We start from the raw sequence: 19,393 nt of genomic DNA on the forward strand, positions 1-19,393 counted from the left end.
ACAGCAAATATGTACAATAGGAAGTTCCTGCAATTACAAAGCACGTGACTGTGCAGGAAATCACTGCAGAGGTAGCTGAGACACCAAGGCAGAATTACGCTTACCACCCTGATAGATATTTCTCCGTACACAAAATAGACTTGATTTTCTTTTCACTTGCATTTTGCCTTATTTTGTCAAAAATTAATAATTCTTCAAGACTTCAAAAAAGGAATCCTGCAGCACTTGTTTTTATTGTAACATCAGTGTCATGGAGGGGGGTGACCCGTGGCCTTGCCAGCAGTGCAGAGGACAGACCAATTCTTATTACACTCTTTGCCAAAGCAGAAGCAAAAGGGGTGCCCAGCCTCCCTTCAGAGGGGGCCTGGTGCAGGCCCGCAGCCCCCACCCCAGGGAAGGGAGCTCCCAGCACCACACAGCCCCGCTGCGTTCACCGGGGGCAGCCCTCGCTTTGGTTCTCTTGTTACCATCAGATTTGTCAACCTCCGTATCGCTTGCTCTTCCTAAAATAAATAGAAGAGGCTACAGTACACCCACACGAGCACAAGAAGGCTGTGACTCCTGTCACTGAACACAGACTTACAAAACTCTGTCGTGCACCTGCATGATGGAAGTGGATGCCTTTTACCTGCAGGCTGTCTCATTTTCATGGTAATGGCCGTGCGGGTCCCCACAAATGTCATTTCTCAACAACAGCGTATGAAGACTTCAGTGACGAGGCCTAAGCCCATCTCCAGTAAGCTGAAGCAAAAGCTAATACTCGAAGCACTCTCGCACAGGTGAGAAGCACCCCTTGGGGCAATGCCTGGCTCAAGCCATTGGCAGTGTGCAGGCAAGCTGCCCACGGGGGGCACTCGGTGCTGACTGCATCTTTTTTTGGCTGAAATGCAACAGAAGAGCTCTTGTGGCAGCCGGCAGTCATACCAAGGTGCAACTTCAACTGTACCATGAGTTAATGGTTCTGGAGAGGAAAAATGTTTGGTGGAAGAAAAGGACAAAGCAGACCAATGGTTTGAAGCTGTTTTATTTAACAAAATCATTCATGGAGTCTCTCCTCTTTCCACTGAGTGCTGCATAGTACCTCAAAAATGGTTGAGCAACAGCTTTATACTATTTGCTGCCTGAGTCTGGCTGCCCAATACACAGCAAGGCCCATGCCAGGCAGACAGACAGGTTCAGACCTGCAGCAAAGGTGAGGGGATGAAAGTTGGCGGTCAGTCCCTGCACAAGGCCAGCATGGAAATCTGCATGAGATCCAGCAGCTCACCCTGGGGAAGAGCTATTAAAAGCTGTTCTCTGAACAGTTGACTGTGGAGCATGCAGTTCCTCAGAAAAGAAAGAAAATGGCAACAGCAAAGACAAAGCGACCCAGATGGTCCATAAGCAGACTAATTATTTGAACGACCCAGAAGCAACTCCGAAGTTACCAATCCAGCTGCCTGGAGAGTCTGCCAGGTTGCCAGATGTTGCCAATGAAAACTTATCTTCCACAGTTCATCAAAGAAGTGGAGCAGCCTGGTGAAGGGAAACTGTTGCCAATAAAATAAATATTTTATCTAAAAAAATATTTTCTACTAGGAAACGTGTTGAAAAATATAAAACTTTAACAACATGCCCAATCCCATGTTACAGTAGATGAATAATGAAACACACATCCAGAATATGCTGGCTGGATCTTCTTATTGATAGGAGATATCTATGCTCAAGATTGTATTTCTAAGCCTACAGTCTTGGATTGTGTTAAACAAAGTGGTTTTATGAGGCACAGGGCTCATAGCATTCATTTGGGGTTTGGACAGTTTGCCTTGAATCTAGCAATGGCTTTTGCCACCTTGAGATAAAAGGCTACAAGGCACCAAACCTGGAGGAGCCAGAGGTGACAGCAATACCTGCTGGAAGATGGGGAGACTACAGAAATGACAGCGAGCCACTCTGTGGCCCCTGGCTGCCCAGTCACCTCTCAAACTGGCCACACTGCGGAAAGCCCCACATCCTCAAAGAGGCAATACAGAAGGGGCAGTGGTTCCAGACAGGTACCTTGTGTTTTGTTCCTGCCAAGTCTTACTGACTAAGCAAATGGGTGTCTGCAAACAAGTCTTCCTCTTACAATCGGTGAGGCATCAGAGCAACAAACACTATGCAAATACATTGGCAACAACACTGGAAATACAGACTACCCTCGGGTTCATGCACAATGGCTAGTTTTAATTTTCCTAAGAGATCAAATTATTGTTTTATTTAAAATCATGAAATATATATATATTTTAAAAATCCTGTGTCAGTTTTCAAATGCAGCTATTATCGTTGCCAATCGAGTTCCTTGCAGATATTATGTATGTTCATCCTAGAGGCCAAAAACCAAACTGCCTGTATAGCCTGTTAGCAAGGCAAAACATCTCTTTTTCCAATGAACGTGTATGAGTGCACTGGGATTCTCACAAGCAGATTTGGCAGCTTTTTCAAGTATTTCTTGGACTGCAGAGCATGCATTGAACATGGGGAGCTTTTTCTGTTCAGGAATATGATGAGAATAAGAATGTGCTAGTGCGGCAGAGCAGGAGAAGCTATTGCAGTTCTATCATAATTTAATTTGTCAAATACAGTTTACAATATTTTATAATAGTGATCAATAGATCAACATGTCTAAACACTGTGTGGTTTAGGGTTGCAGGATCCAATCCAGCATGTCTTTACTAATACAGAATTCCTTAAATATGCAGCTAAATCATTGAAATATATGAGCTTAATTTGGAACCTTTTACACTTTTAAAATTCATATCCCCTTTTTTGACAACTGGCTACAGCATTTGCAAAATAGACCAGATTTTTCTGGTTTGTTTCCTTGGCTCTTGAATGTGCTCAATTGGTTTGCCAAGATGGATGCACAAACCTACGGAACCCAGGTCTTTCGTGTGTGTCTCTCCCCTGCCTGTTTACACCTTGCCTTACTCTGATGACTTAAGGCCTGCAGGAGCCCTTAATGTGGCCATTTCTCTGAGTTCCAGCAACACACAGATTTATTGCTGACTGTCGGTTAGAAATTACTCGCATTCATTTGGGAATGCATTTCCTGAAACTGTTAATGGGCTTGATGGAAGAGGAGTGGGGGAGAGGGTGGGTGGCAAGAGAGAAACCTGAACAATGTAACTTGTTATTTCTTCTTTGGTTAAAAACAAATTATAGTCTTGATCATAAACTTGATTCATAGGATGTCCCTAATCTTCTATAGGTTACTTTATAGCTACTTAGGAACACTGGATATCCTGAGAATATTGAATATCATAGGAAAACCTCGAATTTTGCTGCTACGTTGATGATATAAATGTACATGTGCTTAGCCACTGAAATCAGGTCTCTCGGCTTTGTCCTGTAGCTAAAAGAAGCCGCACCACCAGATGTGAAGTGTTCGGTATAGCAAGGTAACCAGGTCTGACAATACAGCAGCGAGGGACCTGGAGAAGCCGGAAGGTTCAGCCACAGGTGACACACCACCTCTCACCTTTAGGGTTTGTGTTAGGATACAAACTAAGAGGTGGATGGTAACAGCCTGGGATAAAATAGCTGCTTTTCCTTGCATCTGTTAACTGAGATCGTAAAGTGCTACCTGCAGAAGATCTGAATTTGTTTTTTTTTTTTTTTTTTTTCTGCCATACTCAAAGGGCAAGCTGCTTGTCAGCCAGCTTCTCAGAGAGAAAAGACAGGGACCCTCCAAACTTTGCCCCTCATAGTCACAAAGCAGTTTGTTCTTACTGTGAGTCTCCTGTAACTCACATGAGATAAAAAACCACCAGAAGACCAAGAGACTTAAACAAGTTTCAGGCAAATATTTTCTAAGCAGTACAACTCTCTCTTACTACTTGAGTGTGAAAAATGTACAACTATGAGGAGAAAGATTAAAGTATGAAGCGAAAGCTATTAGCTTTCGGCTTGGGTCTGCCAGTGGATCTCATCGGGTGAGCCCAAAATGTCAGCAAAACCAGGCTGGTGGAGTGAGGATACTAAATGAGCTGACACTTCAAAATGTTGGAGGGGGAAACTGTGCACATCTGTGTGTGCGCATGGGGAAAGGATGCAAAGGGAAGACAAGTCAAAGGAAGACAAAGAGATGCCATCCAGGGCAAAGAACATGTTATATTCTGCACTGTAGGCAATTAATAGAGTAACGTACACATGAATTAACTCATTAATGATTCCTGGAGTGCAGAGTAGAGAACATGAAACACCACCTGACAAGTCTCTTAAAAAAAATCTGTTTAGTAAATTAAGAAAAAAGAAATACAACAAGTTGCTTTCAACATTTATTTTTAATTTGGTGCACAATTCATAAACCAGCAAATGAAAGTTAGGGCATATTTTTAATCAAAGCTTTTGCTGATCACAATATAGGGTATGAGAAATTGAATGAGTAGATCATTTATTATTATTATGAAATCAAAGGCTTTATATTCTTAAGTGGAGTAAAGCAGACAGCAATACGTCCAAATTAGAAAGTTCCTACTGTGAATGAAAAATGGATTAATACTGAGATATTGTTCAGTAAGACAGACAAATCTGTATTTCTTTTTGGTTGTGAAATTACTAGAACTATACATAACTGCTAAGTATGAAGAATTGGCACTGGGGGAAATCATCTTGCCAGTTTGCCCTATACGTGTGTGTTTGGCAAACACAGCCTGCGGGGTGTGTGTTCCATTTGCATGTAGTCAGATCTCTGACCTGTAACGTGTACATTCTGGAACATTAATTGGCACAATTAAAAAGTTATTTAGAGGATGAGCTTGGAGAAAAAACATTGCCCCTTCTCAGAATCCTGAAATGAAACCTGGGCTTTGCAATAAGGCAGTTTAACCATTTTTAGATGGATGTTATGAGTGATCACTGGGGGAAAAAAAGTAACGATCAGGCTACCCAGGCAACATACAAATCTGAAGAGTCCAGCATGTGTCAGTGCACAGCAAATTTATTCTATTAAGTGACTAGTGTGAGAAAGAATTAGAAAGGATTATAAAAATACACTACCATATGCTGTAGTAGTTGAAAGTGATTAATCCAGTTCTTAAATCCTGTTTTAAATTCCCTTTCATTTCTTCCCATAGAAAAATAGAAGCAACATTGCTTTGTTTGAATGCTATGTAGTTAATTACATCTTCTAAGAAACTCTTTTAAAACTAAATGTAATGTTTAATTACAAAATGCCTTCTTGAAAACAGTTAGCTTGTACATTGATTTGTAGTTCATTAAAAATGGTTTCTTAATTATATTTACAGCCAGAAATTACATAGAGATTAAACAGTCTACAGAGGAGTTTTGAAATTACAGCACAAATTGTAAGGAAAAAGTTACATTTCAAATCGTGGACAACTGACAGCTACAACCGACTAATTGCTGCCTTTCTGTAATTTCGGAACTTAATTGTCGTAAAAATAATAATTGGAAAACAGTGTTCATTGTAACGGCTCCCAATGTTGCATTTTTTTGGTCAGAGTAGATTTCAAGGATTAATTAGAAAGCGAATCAGCCGCATCAAAGAAGTGTACAGCTCGCATCAGCTGTCGGTCGGACCACCTCAGCGCGCAGGCCCAGGGCCAGGGATAGCCCATGGCTAGGGGCAGCCCAGGGCCAGGGGCAGCCCGCGCCTCGGTTCGTACGGTGTCGTCCTGGAAACCATGCGGATGCAGTCGATAACAGGGCAGACGCTGAGACACAGGGTGCAGCCTGTACAGCTGTCAGTAACCGTGGGCAGGTGGGTTTCGGGATCAAACTGGATAGCCTGTGAACAGGAATAAACATTATTGATGTCACTCATGGAAAAGGTCAGAACTGCGCCCGTTTTAGTGCCTGCGTTTCCTGTGCTGCAGCGGCTGGAGACATCTTGGTGTGGTTCTGCACTGCAGCTATAGCAACTGGTGAAGTGGCAGGGAACAAAACCACCCCTCCCTCCCCCTGGCCCTTCAAAAGCAGAAATTCCACCTCGGCAAAAGCTCACGGCCACGAGGAGCGGCTACAAAAGGCTGACTTCGGCCCGTGATGTTTAGGCTCCCAGAGGGATGTTCCTCCACCACACGAAGACAATATTTCATCACTCGGCGCTTCGCCGGGTCCACGGGCCGGGGGGACACCGGGACATGCCTGCGTGGCCTCAGCACAGCGCTGGCTGCATACACCACTGGGCACTCTTTTGATTTTTATTTTCAGCACGGCATAAACAATCTAATTTAATAATTAAAAAAAAAAAAAAGTAGAGAAAAACACAGCATGCTGTGCCTCCTGTGATTTTTTTCCTTTGCAAATCTTTGAAAGGGATATCTGAGTGCCAGGCAGGCAGAGCTTGCTTTATTTCTCACATTTCCATGCAGTGAATCCTCATTACCAATTAGTGTGATAAGTGTATTTGAATGTGAAATAACAATTGAAGTCTCAATGAAATAAGCTGCTGGTATAATGGGAAATGGCAATTAAAAGCAAAACCAAAAGCTTCACACAGCCGCAAAAGGTTCAACATCTAAGAAGCAAGCCTGGAAAAGTACAAAATAGTAATAAAAAAATGAATATAGACTTTTAAAAGAGTTCTGGGGAGGAAAGATCAGCCCTGAAAGCTGAACTCTTGCCTTAGCAAACCTCCCCAGCCACTGCCAGCAGTTGGGCAGCCAGAGGGCAGGGGGGAGCGCACGGGTCCAGAGGCACATCTGCAGCGTTTGGGGGTTCACCACCAGGAGGGCACTGAAACACTGCTGTAGCAGCTGGCAAGAGCACGGAGCAGGTACCACCTTTTCTTTTAGCTTAGCTCAAACACAAAGAAAACTTAGGCTTGTGAGTATTTAGGACTCCTTCCTCTCTCCCCATCAACAATGCACATCCTGAAAGAGGGTTCAAAGAGATAGAGGAATTCAGGACTGCAGTGCTACCTTTGAGTGAAGGAAAGCTCTTCTGTTGGAGTCCTACAAGGTGGTAGGTCTGCATAACAGCATGGATTTTTTGAAACAAAGATAAGCACAAAGCAGATGATATTTTGAAGTGTGGGGGGCTTTTGATTTCTTTGCAATTAAGAAGTTCTTTGCGGTTCTTTGCAATTATTTTCTTCGCAGTTTCCTTAATTAATTAAGGAAAAACATTTTTTGTGCTAAAGAACCTCCTGGGGTTTTAAGCTTTGGTTCTTTTGGTGCTGATTTTTTTTCCAGTTACAGAAAAGTAGGTTTCACTAAATACAAACAAAGTCCTTTGCTCTCCAGGGCTATATCTTCCCTATAGCTGGGAAATCTAATGGAAGGAGAATCAGTGAAGATCACAGTGTCAAGAAGAAATGTAGATGAAGACTACAGTAATCATCTGATCTTGTAAAAATGCAGTGCTAGTTTTTTCGTATCGATGGGAAAAAAAAAAATGTCTACCTTTGATCTGATGGTTGTTTTAATCGTGGAAGCTGATTTTAAATAGGAAGACTTTTTTCTTTGGCAGTATATAGTTAAGTAAGACTTCAGACTTAATATTGATTAGACTGAATTAAGGATAAACAAAAGGTCTTGGTGTTCTGATGAAACTTGTTGCTGAGTTAAAGTATTTATCACTGACAAACTGTTCTTGTACTGGAATGAATGGAAAAATTTGTGTATACATTATTGTTTAATGCATACTAGGTTCCATGGAGATTATGCCAGATTTTGCTTTGGTTTTCTAAAAGAACGTGGGTCTTCCTATGATGCCCTTCTTCCCACAGACCAGTTCATCAACTCCAGTGGACATGGAAACCGGTGGTATATAGAAATATAAACCGGTGGTATATAGAAATGCCAATAACATACTGCATAAATCAGATACATGGATGTGATTACTTTTGAGGTGGGACTCCTGTTCACATACTCAAAATTGCTCAGGCTGATGGAACAAAGACTACGTTTCTTTAACAGTTTTTGCACAAGAACGTCTCTTGCCTCCCTGCATCTTCTTGATGGGAAGGGATACATTCTTCCCTTTCTCCCTCACGTATTTGAAAATCATCAAAATTCAGAGGCACCTGACATGGGTCTCCTTCCTTTTCTTCCTCGTAAGAAGCAGCCCACTCCCACTCACAGTTAGGGACACACCGGGAGAGTGACCTAGAGCGGCGCCCTTCCACATGGCTGTCCAGAGGAAGCCGTGCTGGGTGCTGTGCTCACCACTGTGCAAACGGCTCAGACAGGGCTTGCACAGCATAGCCTGGGAGCATGCTGGGGCTCAAATCCAGTATTTTAGACATCTGTTTTTACCACCTGCTCATTAACAGAAGGTGGATTCTTTCTTCCCAGCAGCAGAAAGATAACTCATTGTGCCTTCCTGCTAATTACAGCTGTGCTCTTACCTGGTAGCCAGAATCATTACAGGTCATGTAACATTTGCCACAGTTGATACACATTTCCTCGTCAATCAGAGCCACAACTTGCTCTGTGTTGCAGAGCTCACCATATGCTCCAATATACTGCAGTGCTTTTCCAATTATATCCTAGGGAAAAAAAAAATTATTGACTCATTTAGAGGATACCTAAGCTGTTTCTATAGCTGCAGAGAAACACTCTCCAGTACTTTAACATGGAAAATTTGGACAAGTATTGTGAAGATGTTTATGATTTTTCTTATAAATTTCCAAGCCATCAACCTTCATATGTACTCTAAAATACAAAGAATGCTCCACATAGGTACATTTTGAATGTAAGCAACTCTAAAAGTATATGTCCGTATACAAATATGTTATACAAAAAGGTTACATGTGTAACACCTTTGAATGTACTATTTTAATTTGTCCATTATTGTGTGATACTTAAAGGAATAAAATGGAGTACAAAACAGGAGTGACATGCTACAGACAATCTGATCATCCTTAGTCATTTCTCATTAGTACAGATTTAAGAACTCACAGTGAGAAAAGAAAGAAACACGATCAAATAAACTGAGAACAATAATTGTTTTTCTCTCTGTAGTAAGAAAAATGCACAAATGACATGAAGATCATCAGATTATTGCAAATATTACACAGAAATAAGATGTGGGTCTAATCCTGCATGTTTTGGTTCAGTTCTTTTAACTTCACAGGGAAGAGTTTGTGGCATCAACCTCACACATCTGTGCTGCAAAACCAAATTTGCATGGCAGACAGAATATAGCTACATACCACAAGAGGAAGACGCCTTCTAAAATAAGTTGTTGAGGAACTACCTGATGCAAATCATTTGCACTTCACATAAAGCAAAACTGCACAGTTCAGCGGTAGTTCAGCCACACTAATTCAATGGCAGAGATGGGCCAAGTCCCAGGTCCGTCGGACTATGGCTATTCTTCAGTTAAATTGGTTTAACTCATAGAATTGTAGCACAGGTAGTGAACATCACTGCATTTTAAAGGTTTCACTCTGTGGTATGGTATTGCTGGCCTGGATATTTTGTGAGTTTTCTGGGGAGGCTTCAATATCAGTTCTCATGCTGCAAAAAGATTTTAGGTGCGGCACTCTACATTGTTAAAATAAAGTCAAGCTCAGTAAATGCATGTTATTTGATGCAACAATACATTCTACTCATGCTTTAGAAAGGGGTATAACTGTAAGGTATTTCAAAAATCTTATTGAATTTTAGGAGCACAGAACTGGCTTCAAAGCCATGCTACTGTAATAAACCAAGAAGTCATTAAGATTTTCATTACAGAATTTGATCCAAGTCAATTGAAAAATGCTCAAGATCAAGCCAAATATGAGACACAGACAAGTCTGCCTAGAATTATAAGCTTCAAAGTGTTTACCTTTGGTCTTTCATAGCCAAGAAACACGATAAGAATTTATTTTCATATTCTGTTTCTCAATATTTTTGAAGAAGCAATATTTACCTTACTCCTATCAGTCAAAAAAGAAAAAAAAAAAAAGTGTACTGAAGTGGATATCAAGTATTTTAAATGTCTACTAATATACTATGTTTAACCTGTATAATTTATAGTCATATACAATCTTTAATATTGTTTTAAATTCTCATATAGAAAATTGAAGAAGATCTGGACACCAGTACCTTAAGTTTTCATTGCATATGTTGTTTTGGGCAGCCTTATTTTCAAACACACTAAAAATCACTAATTCTTCCTATGCCACAAAGAGGAATAAGGGAGCAGTATCTATGAAGTTGCTGTTAATGACTGCTGATGTAGGAAATTAAGCCATATCCTAAATCCAGGAAGAAGGATAGGGAAAGTATACTCTTCTTCTTCCAAAAATATTCAAATGTTTTCTCTGTGCCAAACCCTAACTTGCTTACATGTCAAATACCTTGGTTGCATTCATCCAGTTCTAAAAGCCTTCCAGCTCTTCTCAGCAACACGTAGAGAACATTAATGCTCTTCCAGCATAAAACATCTATGGCACATTGCTAAAGGCAGCATGACGAGTGTGGACAGATGACTGCAAGTGAGCAAGTTATGACAGCTTAATGAGTTAGCACTCATCAACAAAGCTGTGCAAGCTGATTATGTGCATGGTCCAAATTCACTGCAAATTTGAAGTAAAATCTGTTTGCTTAAACCACTGTAAAAGGTCAATTAACTACTATGAAAGTGTTTAAGCTAATACTTTTTGCTTTGCTGTTGCAAAGGGCTAGGCTTGAACACACAGCCCTTTAGCATGCCTCCACTGATGAACTACAGCAACTCAATTAAATGTAATCCCTTAGGACCTGCTCACACTCTTGTATTTTCATTTTCTTTTTCTTACTCAGAAAAGTTAATGGATTTACTGGGAATTGTTCTGCAGTTTTCAGGGTGCTGCAGTGCTGCATTTCTCAAGTTTCTGCGGCCTTCTGTATCTGTTGAAAAACTGTGGTGGTTGAAAGCAGCTCCAGCTTGTTTCAGGTCTCATGTAGGCTTGTCTGTATCATACCTGTTAAGGTTTCTTTGTGATCTACTGTCGCCAGCAATAGTAAGTATCCTGTAAACCTCTCTTTTGTATACAGCTCCCAGACATTGCACTGTGTGCCACAAATGCAGTTGTTGTCTGCAAGTATGGTACCGTGCTTCTCTCTTTTAGAATTTAAAGAAATGATATAAAACCTGTGCAACAAACAGTGATGTAGCTTTCCACTGCCTGTTCGTGTTTTGAAAGGATCTACATGGGGAGATTCCTGATATTGAAAAGCTTTTTAATCTAACAGAGGCAGACTTTTATACAGCATAGGTAATTAACAATTTTCTCAGGGAGGTGCTGGATTCACATTTGTATTCTTTAAATACAGTTTGGATGTGATGTTACAAGAAAACAAAGCTCTAGCAGGTTGCAGAGAAGGGCTGCTCATATAATCAGGGGATGTAAGGCCTTTCTTACAAGAGAAGACAAAAAGAGCCTAACAAGATGTTTAGCCTAGGAAGATGAAGGCAGAACAGGAATATGATGTCTCTTTGTATATACATCAGGGAGGGAAAAGAGCTATTTAAGATAAACGACAATGTTGGCACAGGAACATATGATTATAAGCCAGACATGAATAAATTTAAAGCTGAAAATTAGAAAAGACTTTTTAAATAGGGAAGGAGTGAGGTGGTTAATGCCCTTCCAGAGACGCAGCTGGGGGACAGGAGGGAGACAGTCCAAGATTTAGGATACCATTAGATAAGCTTAGGAAGTGGTTACTTAGAAGAACACGATCAAAACAGATTTTTCCATCTATAAACTTACAAAGGGTATAACAAAAACAATGCATGTGACATGCTGATTTCTGAATTTGTAAAAAGTCTCACTCCTTGCAACTCACAAAACACACTTTTGGGGGACCTACAATCCCAAACAGGTATGTTAATGACATTTTGGAGGCATGAAAGTTCTTTCAAAATACTGTGTCAATGATTTATAGCTCATTTACACTCCTGGATATTTTGTCTTTTAATCATTTATTACTCTCAAGGAAAATCTATATCTTTAGCCATTTGCAAAGTTTTAAGTCTTCATTGACTAAAAAAGTACTGGTACTTAAAAGATGTTCTGCAGGTGCACTCTTTTACAGCACCTCATGATATCTCCGAGTTTCTTGTTCCCATCAAATCATAAATGTTTATAACAAACTAAACAGTGCAACAAGACAATCAGCTTTTGCAGTTTAAAGTGCAGTTTCACTCCAAAAAGCAACTGGCTAAAATGGCACTATGGGATTCCACACTTAGTGTATCTCAATGGCCTCCAGATCAAATTCGCACTGTTTACAGTATTTATTTTTTTCTCCCTAACTGCCAAACCTGCAAACAGAAGCCAGGTTTTGAAAGGCAAGCTGTGTGCTTTCTGGCTTATACATTACCAGCAGCAATCAAGAGAAAAAATCTAGAAGTTAAATTTTGCCCTAAGTTACACCTTTGCAATCACAGGGACCTAGAGCACTTGTTTTGATTACTGCTGTGCTGTCCCACTCTTCTCAACAAAACTGTACTGAATGATCTGGGAGAGGAATTTAGCCCTGTAAATGGAACTGGCAGGGAATTCAGTTGCTATGGAGAGAATCAGAGCAGAATCCATTAGTTTTATGTTACTAATGAGTACAGAAAAAATTCATTTTGTCACTAAGCTAAGCAGATGTGGTTTTGAGTATACACAAGGAACAGATCTGTTCAGTAGGATATTATTTTTACAATGCTACTTTTATTACTATAGCTGTATTTTTAATGTTCATATATCAAGTATTTAATGGTGATTAGCATGTCATTAGCCATCATATTAGTAAACCTATATTTGTAAATACAATTCACAGTTCAGGCATGGCTCCTTGTAGACCTGCTGTCTCCAGATTCACGCAGACCACACTAAAAGATTATGTTCTCCAGAGATGCCAACCACCACAATCCTATTCTATTCCCTCCTAAGAAAGCCATAAGACGGTGCAGGTACTGTCTCATATAGCAAGTTCAAAGGGTACACACATGCTTGTCCTCTTATTGCACATTTTGATTCACTACAAAACACTGTGTTCAGGAGAAAGGTTCACTCAAAGCTGACAGCAACAGCAGATAAGGAAAACAGGGTAATCTTTAGGTTACCAGAAGTAGAGACCTGCTTGCTGTGATAGCAGTCTGTCCCAAGGACAGGCCTTGACCTCAGTCCTCATGGCTCTGAGGGAGCATTCACAAGGATACAAACGCTGAAGTTGATTCAACTCCAAGTAATCAAAAACACCCCTCTGAACAAAGCACCTGACATTTATACAGCAAGGTTATGAACTTGATCCCAAGTACTACAACTGTTCATCATCTTTGGTGTTTGGGTACTTCTCAGGATTCAGCAGTTGTTGAGGAATAAAAGGGGGTTCTCCTTGGAAGAGTCCTTACTATGATATGAGAGCACAGAAAGGGGGCGAAATGGTGCAAAGAAATTAAATGTCTGTCTGTATCAGTGTGTATCTCTATTGGGGAGATACCTGCCTTCCACCTGGTCTTTTTTGGTAATAAAGGTGAGGTGCTGCCAAAGACTGAGATATAAGAAGGAAAAACGTTAGAAAAAAACCAACAGATATATTAAAGAAGAATAAGTCAGCAGGATCAGAGAGTACATGGCCAAGGTTAATTTAAAGTAAAGAGCCTCACATAAATATGTAATCTCATTAAAACTAGTTTTTACATCTAAAGATTACAAATGCTTTGGCAATAGTTAAAAATGTTATTAAATGTGTCTTGGGATTTAGTGACCTGGGACCTCTAAGCTTCGTTTCAGCAAAGCAAGTAAAAAAGTTGCATTACTAGCTATTAGGAGACTTGTACAATAACTCAAACGAACTTTTACTACGTAATTCAATATGGCTTCTGTAAAGAAAAATTGTGCTTCATGAATCTATCACAATTCTGGATAGAGACTGTGAGGCAGTAAATACTAGATAATTAACTGGTAAATTTTATGTTTCAGTAGGCCTCTGACACAGGCTTTAAAACAGAGTTTTAAACAGAGAAATCAGGTAGCCATGAAGTGGGTTTGGAAACCAGCTAAAATAGAGAGCTGAAATATAACAATCAACATACAAAAAAGGCAAAATATTAACACAGGAATATATCACAATTTTCCAGTTTAGATATGGTTCTGTTTAATACGCTAGCATGTGTTTCAGGAAATGATTTGAACTGGAATACTACAGAGTTGATACTGATAATAGCTGAAACTAAATTCATGAAAACCTAAGGAACTTCACAGGTATTTTATATGATTAGGTTAACGGGTACTATAATGGTGAAAAAAGGTAGTTTGATAAAGAACTATTCAGCATATCAAAATAAGTAACTCTTGCTATTCTTGGAAAGGGATATATTCCAGATAAAACAAAGCTACAAGAGCAAATAAGGTAGGTGACACCATGGGCAGCTCACACAAACTTCTGCTTAATGTGCTGTCATGATAAAAGACAAGCAAACCAGCAAGATGTTAATATATAAAACAGCACCATAATTGCTGTAACTCTGTTGTGATATTAATCAACCCTGATCTGGAATACACCATCATTCTAGTTTTATATGCAGTAACAGTGCCCTTCCTCTCTTACGGGCTGCTAGTGCAATAGCAGTCATTATAAAACCACTTGAGGCAGTCCTTTGTCAGTCAGAGAGGGGAAGAAAAGAGAAGGGTCGACCCTAGGATTTCTCCCCATACCTGAAGACTAACTTAAATTTTTTTAAACTGTCAGATGTGATGAGGATATTCTCTGAGGTACAGTGACAGAGAGGGGATCGCTATGGGCTACACAGCATGAGAGGCTACTGCTGTGATTCATGTTGGAGCAAATACTTGGAGAAGCAGACTCGGAGTCATAAATTATGGGGCACACATGCATAGTTCCACCTGAAATATGCAACAGCATCAAGTTTACGAGGAAGGTTATGACAACCTGGTCTTTTGCAGGCAGGTGAGCCCAAGCTACTTTTGTTGAACCACCTAAATACAGGCCGGGAAGACATAGTACACCGTTATAGCACAATAGTGCTGTGCCTAGACCAATATACCCTTACAATATACTTTACAGGTTATAATATACTTTTACAATATACTTTTACAGCTTAAGCACAACACTGGACTAAATGTGGCTAGAGGTCTCCCAAGACGGCTGGCTTTCAGCTGGATACTGATAGCACCCACATTAAAAAACATGTGTATATGTATGTGCAAAAGACCACGTACACATACCAGTAACACACATGGGTGAAAAATTTCAAACATAAGGAATTTAAGCTTGAGGAACTCTTTGGCTATTTGTCCAACAGGTGGGACAATATTCCATGCCCTACCTAATCTGACAAACAAAGCTATATCAGAATATGTAAACTACTGAACAAGGCAACCACAGAAAGACCTGTGGAATAAAAAAGGAATAAATAAAATAAGCAGATAAATGCTGACCAAATATTATGCCATAGGCCCTCAAAGACAATGAATGAAATTATTAAGAAACAAACCGCAAGAATGATATGAGGAAGGAAAATTAAAGTAATAAGGAGGTAACCTGAGAAATATGTGGGAGCAGTGCAGAAGTGTAACTGAAAATAAAAGATCCAGAGGATATATCCATATCCAGCAGGAGTTCTGATAGTGCAGAAAAGTAAGAAAAGAAGAAACACTGCTGAATATCAAAGTATGCATTTTCAATTAACATTGAAAAATAGAGAAAATAAAGAGAAAAACCATGGGAAAAGCCTCCAAGAATTAAATTAGATTTTGGATAACCACAGAGGGTTTTTAAGTCTATAAAAAAGGTGTTTTGGCAGCATGCAGAATTTAAACAAATGTTGGAATTTACATATCACCAACCCAACAGCAGATCAGACAGATGAGGGAGTTCTGGGCAGGCATCAGGAAATTTGCAGCAACCCTCCAAAAATACAGCCAGCCAAATCAAGGGTCATAGCTGTTCCAAAGACAGCTATCTCTCAGGTGCCATCAGCTTTTGAGCATACCTCTCCACTGGTCCTGAGAACTGGAGTTGGGCTGGTCCTAGCTATTAGTGCTGACCATTCCCACTCCCCTGATATCCCAGTCTGAACTAACAGAATGTATTCTCCTCTCTGTCCAGAGGGTCAGCCAAGACAGAACTGCCTGGAGACTGTTCGGGATTTGTAATTCTAAATGTGAATACTTCTTGGACAGCTACAGATAAATCACTCAAGTCTGAGCTCATCTCTGCAGAGAATCCCCGATCAGGGAAGGGTATAAGATAAGTCACCTTTTTTCAGTAAGCTTCACTCAGCTTCTGTAATAAATATTCGCAATCTTCCTGGCAGATTTTCTCCACAAAATGTTATGGATGGGTCATTTAATAATAAACTTTACAACACATCCCTTTGTAGAGTGGCAAGTTCCCTAACTTCAAGCAAAACCCTGGTATTCTGTTATTTCTTTGTGGACATCTCTTACTGCTGTTTTTCTCATTATTGTTAAAACATTCCTTTCTAAAGAGATGTTCAGACTGTAAGACTGTCACAAATCAGCTATTTTATTCTAATTGCTTCAGTCTTTTTCAGTCTTGCTTAATTCAAGTGAAGGTGTGAGAAAGAGGCTAACCTGATTTCTCTGCCTGAGAAGCTCCTTACAGTGTCTTTATAAACAGAAGTTTTTGTTTGGGGGAATTCATCTTCCTCTTCCTTGCAGTAGGACCTCCTTTCTTCTTTTTAACCCATCTCTGACTATTTGGTTCTTTTTTTTTTTTTTTTTTTTACTTGAGTTTGGCTTGGGCTTGATAAATTATTGACCTCAACTTTTTATTTATTTATTTATTTATTTATTTATTTATTTATTTATTTTTAACCCAAGTCTTTATGTCTGCTTTTCCCTCTTGCTAAATTTCTTCCATCATTCAGTTTATTTGTTTTTTGATGGTATCATTTTTTTTTTTTCTCTGCTGTTTTCAGAAGCAAGCTATCTCATTGAAAATGCAGTTATTGGCTGTTGTTTCTTCTTTCTCTTTTCCCTTACATCAATACTCTCCCTGCAAAGAGAATAGAACCATAAAACCTCTGAGGTCAAGTAGACTTTGAAAATGTTCATCATAGTGGTGGGGGGGTGGGAAGTAGATTGCTGTTCTTTGGGACTTTTCATATACATAAAGAATGGAACCTGAGCACAAGAGGTGGGGCGTGATTTTCAGTAGCGGAGCTCAAACTCAAATAACCAGTCAAAAAAGGTGAGGGAGATCTACAGAAGTTGCTAACAATTTAACTTAAACAAGAAGATGACTCAGAATTTCTCCTTGGCTTGTTTTGCAGTCCTATCTGCTATCTTGGAATGCTGCATGTATTTGTAAATGCTGCAAATTTTCCTTGGGAATTATATGTGATATTTTGAGCTATTGCTCATGTTGTATTTTATTCTTGGTCTTATTTTTGCAAGAATTCGTACCGTTTTGATCATACAGTGAAAGCTACCTATCTGTGAATATCTGATATTCTTACATATATGATGAAGACAGTTAATGAGTTCAGCAGATATTTTCACATGGCTTCATACAAGGGCCTACAGGAGATTTCTGACAAAAGTTTTCCTTGTATTTATTTATTACCTGTGTGGTTTTTTTTGTTTTGTTTGTTTGTTTGTTTTTGAAGTTTAAGTAGGGTCTAAAGTGAACACTTAGAATAATTAGCTGCTATTTAATTTTATTGGCTACTTAAGGGATGGGAAAATCTCCAATGTATGGATTATGCAGTGGATGGGGGAACTGGTTTTATTTTCACCTTGACATTTACTCATTGCACATAGTGGATCAGTTACCTAGACAAACATCTTCCAGCTTTAAAATTTAGTTTGAAAACTTAGGTCTCGGTTTTTGTATATATTGAACACCAACCTTTTCCACACCACCCTTTTCTTGCATGAGAGATGGATATTTAGTAAGCCACAAATAATCAAGAAGTATCATGCAAAGCTGAGCTCATACTGTTTCATTCAAATTAAAAGAAATTGTTAATGGTTAAACTTAATTCTTCAAGATATTCACCATGTTCTACAATTACCATTCCACTGCCTGAATATCTTGATTTTGAAAAATGACATTAGGGAAATACCTATACATGTACATCACAAATCATTTCCCATCGATTTTGGTTAAAAGCTAGAAAGTCTGCATAAATAGTTGTCTTTGATGCCCTCTAACAAGCTTAAAAGCAGTAATAACCAACTCAAACTGCTAGAAATGACTGTGCATGTCAACTGCCTGATGGCTGATCATTTCTTACACATAAGCATATCTTTTTTTACCTTGATTGCTGGAATGGGCTTCTTTGGAATGAAGTGCTTTTTCTCAGGAAGTACAGCTGCTGTGCTTTGTTCCTTCAGTTTAATCTTGTTCTCAGCTATTATTTTTTTGCGTTGTTCCAGGTAAGGCCCAAAATTAGGTAGTTTCTAAAATAAAAATCAGGAAACATGATTAATATGCTTAATAAGCAGGCATAGTAAAGGGAGTAAGTCTGAACCTAAGGGCAAGATTCTAAGTCCTTGTTTAGCGTGACTTATTTAGGAGGCTGAAATTGAAATCAGTGGGACTCTACCAGAGCGAGAAGTGAATAAAAATCAGCCATGAACTTCAGGATCTGACTTGAAAATCTATATTGAATATTAAAATATTAATATACCATAGCAGAAAAATAGCTGATTTGCAGGTCAGCATCCAACAGTCTTCTATTTCCCCATTGCATACTTGCTTATATATAAAAATGTATCATGTTAAATAATTCAAATATATAACTTTATTTCTATACTATGTGGAAAGGCATCATAAAACTATCAATTTACTTACAAGGGCTCTAGCAGTGTTTGAGATTACTTGTATGGATATCTGGTTATATCTATGTATTTTTAAAGCACACAAACATGCATTTTATGTTCTGATAACAGAAGGTTGTCTTGACCTGTCAAAAGCAAGGCTAACAAACACCAAATGAACAGAAACACATTCTAATCTCATAATTTACCTCTATGAACCACTTGTAGTCTTTTCTGTGACATTTAATCCTTGAGCCCAATTAAGCAAGCTCTACAGGAAAATTTCACTGAATTGTAAAACTCATGTCTCACCCAAGAACATGGAAGCGCAGATTCAGATTTCATAAACCTGCCAAACACCCAGCTTCCTGAAAGAAAAAGTTCCTTTGTTTGCACAGCAGAGAGATGGAAAACTGTAGTGCGCCATAATCATAGATTTAGGTGAATAAAAAGATGGTGGAAAACATGGTTTTTTTTGCTTGATGAAAGAGATTGTGCCCTTCCTCCCCTGAAACTAGTTCCTTATTCCATACAAAATATTTTATCCATCTAACTAAACCAAGCTCAGAAGCTACTGCAGTACTGCAGAAGCTAGCAGGTAGTAACAGGGGATATGTAGCCTCAGTAGTTGCTAGCATTAATTCACGCTAATAATACAACCTCAAAGAGCATATTGAACAAGAT

General features: G+C 39.2%; 1 protein-coding gene across 1 annotated transcript in view; it reads right to left on the bottom strand.

Moving 5' to 3' along the window:
- Nucleotides 1-4,271: 4,271 nt before the first annotated feature.
- DPYD (dihydropyrimidine dehydrogenase) overlaps nucleotides 4,272-19,393 on the bottom strand; it is a 341,375-nt gene continuing 326,253 nt past the window's right edge. Inside the window, exons 21-23 of the mRNA XM_082765934.1 lie at nucleotides 18,206-18,349; nucleotides 8,336-8,476; nucleotides 4,272-5,770 (exon numbers count right to left, since the gene is read on the bottom strand). Coding sequence (XP_082622060.1) covers nucleotides 5,603-5,770; nucleotides 8,336-8,476; nucleotides 18,206-18,349 — 453 coding nt within the window. The 3' untranslated portion in view covers nucleotides 4,272-5,602. The remainder of the gene's footprint in view (nucleotides 5,771-8,335; nucleotides 8,477-18,205; nucleotides 18,350-19,393) is intronic.

The sequence above is a fragment of the Aythya marila genome, assembly GCF_965140915.1.
Source record: "Aythya marila genome assembly, chromosome: 8".
Classification (NCBI taxonomy): Eukaryota; Metazoa; Chordata; class Aves; order Anseriformes; family Anatidae; genus Aythya; species Aythya marila.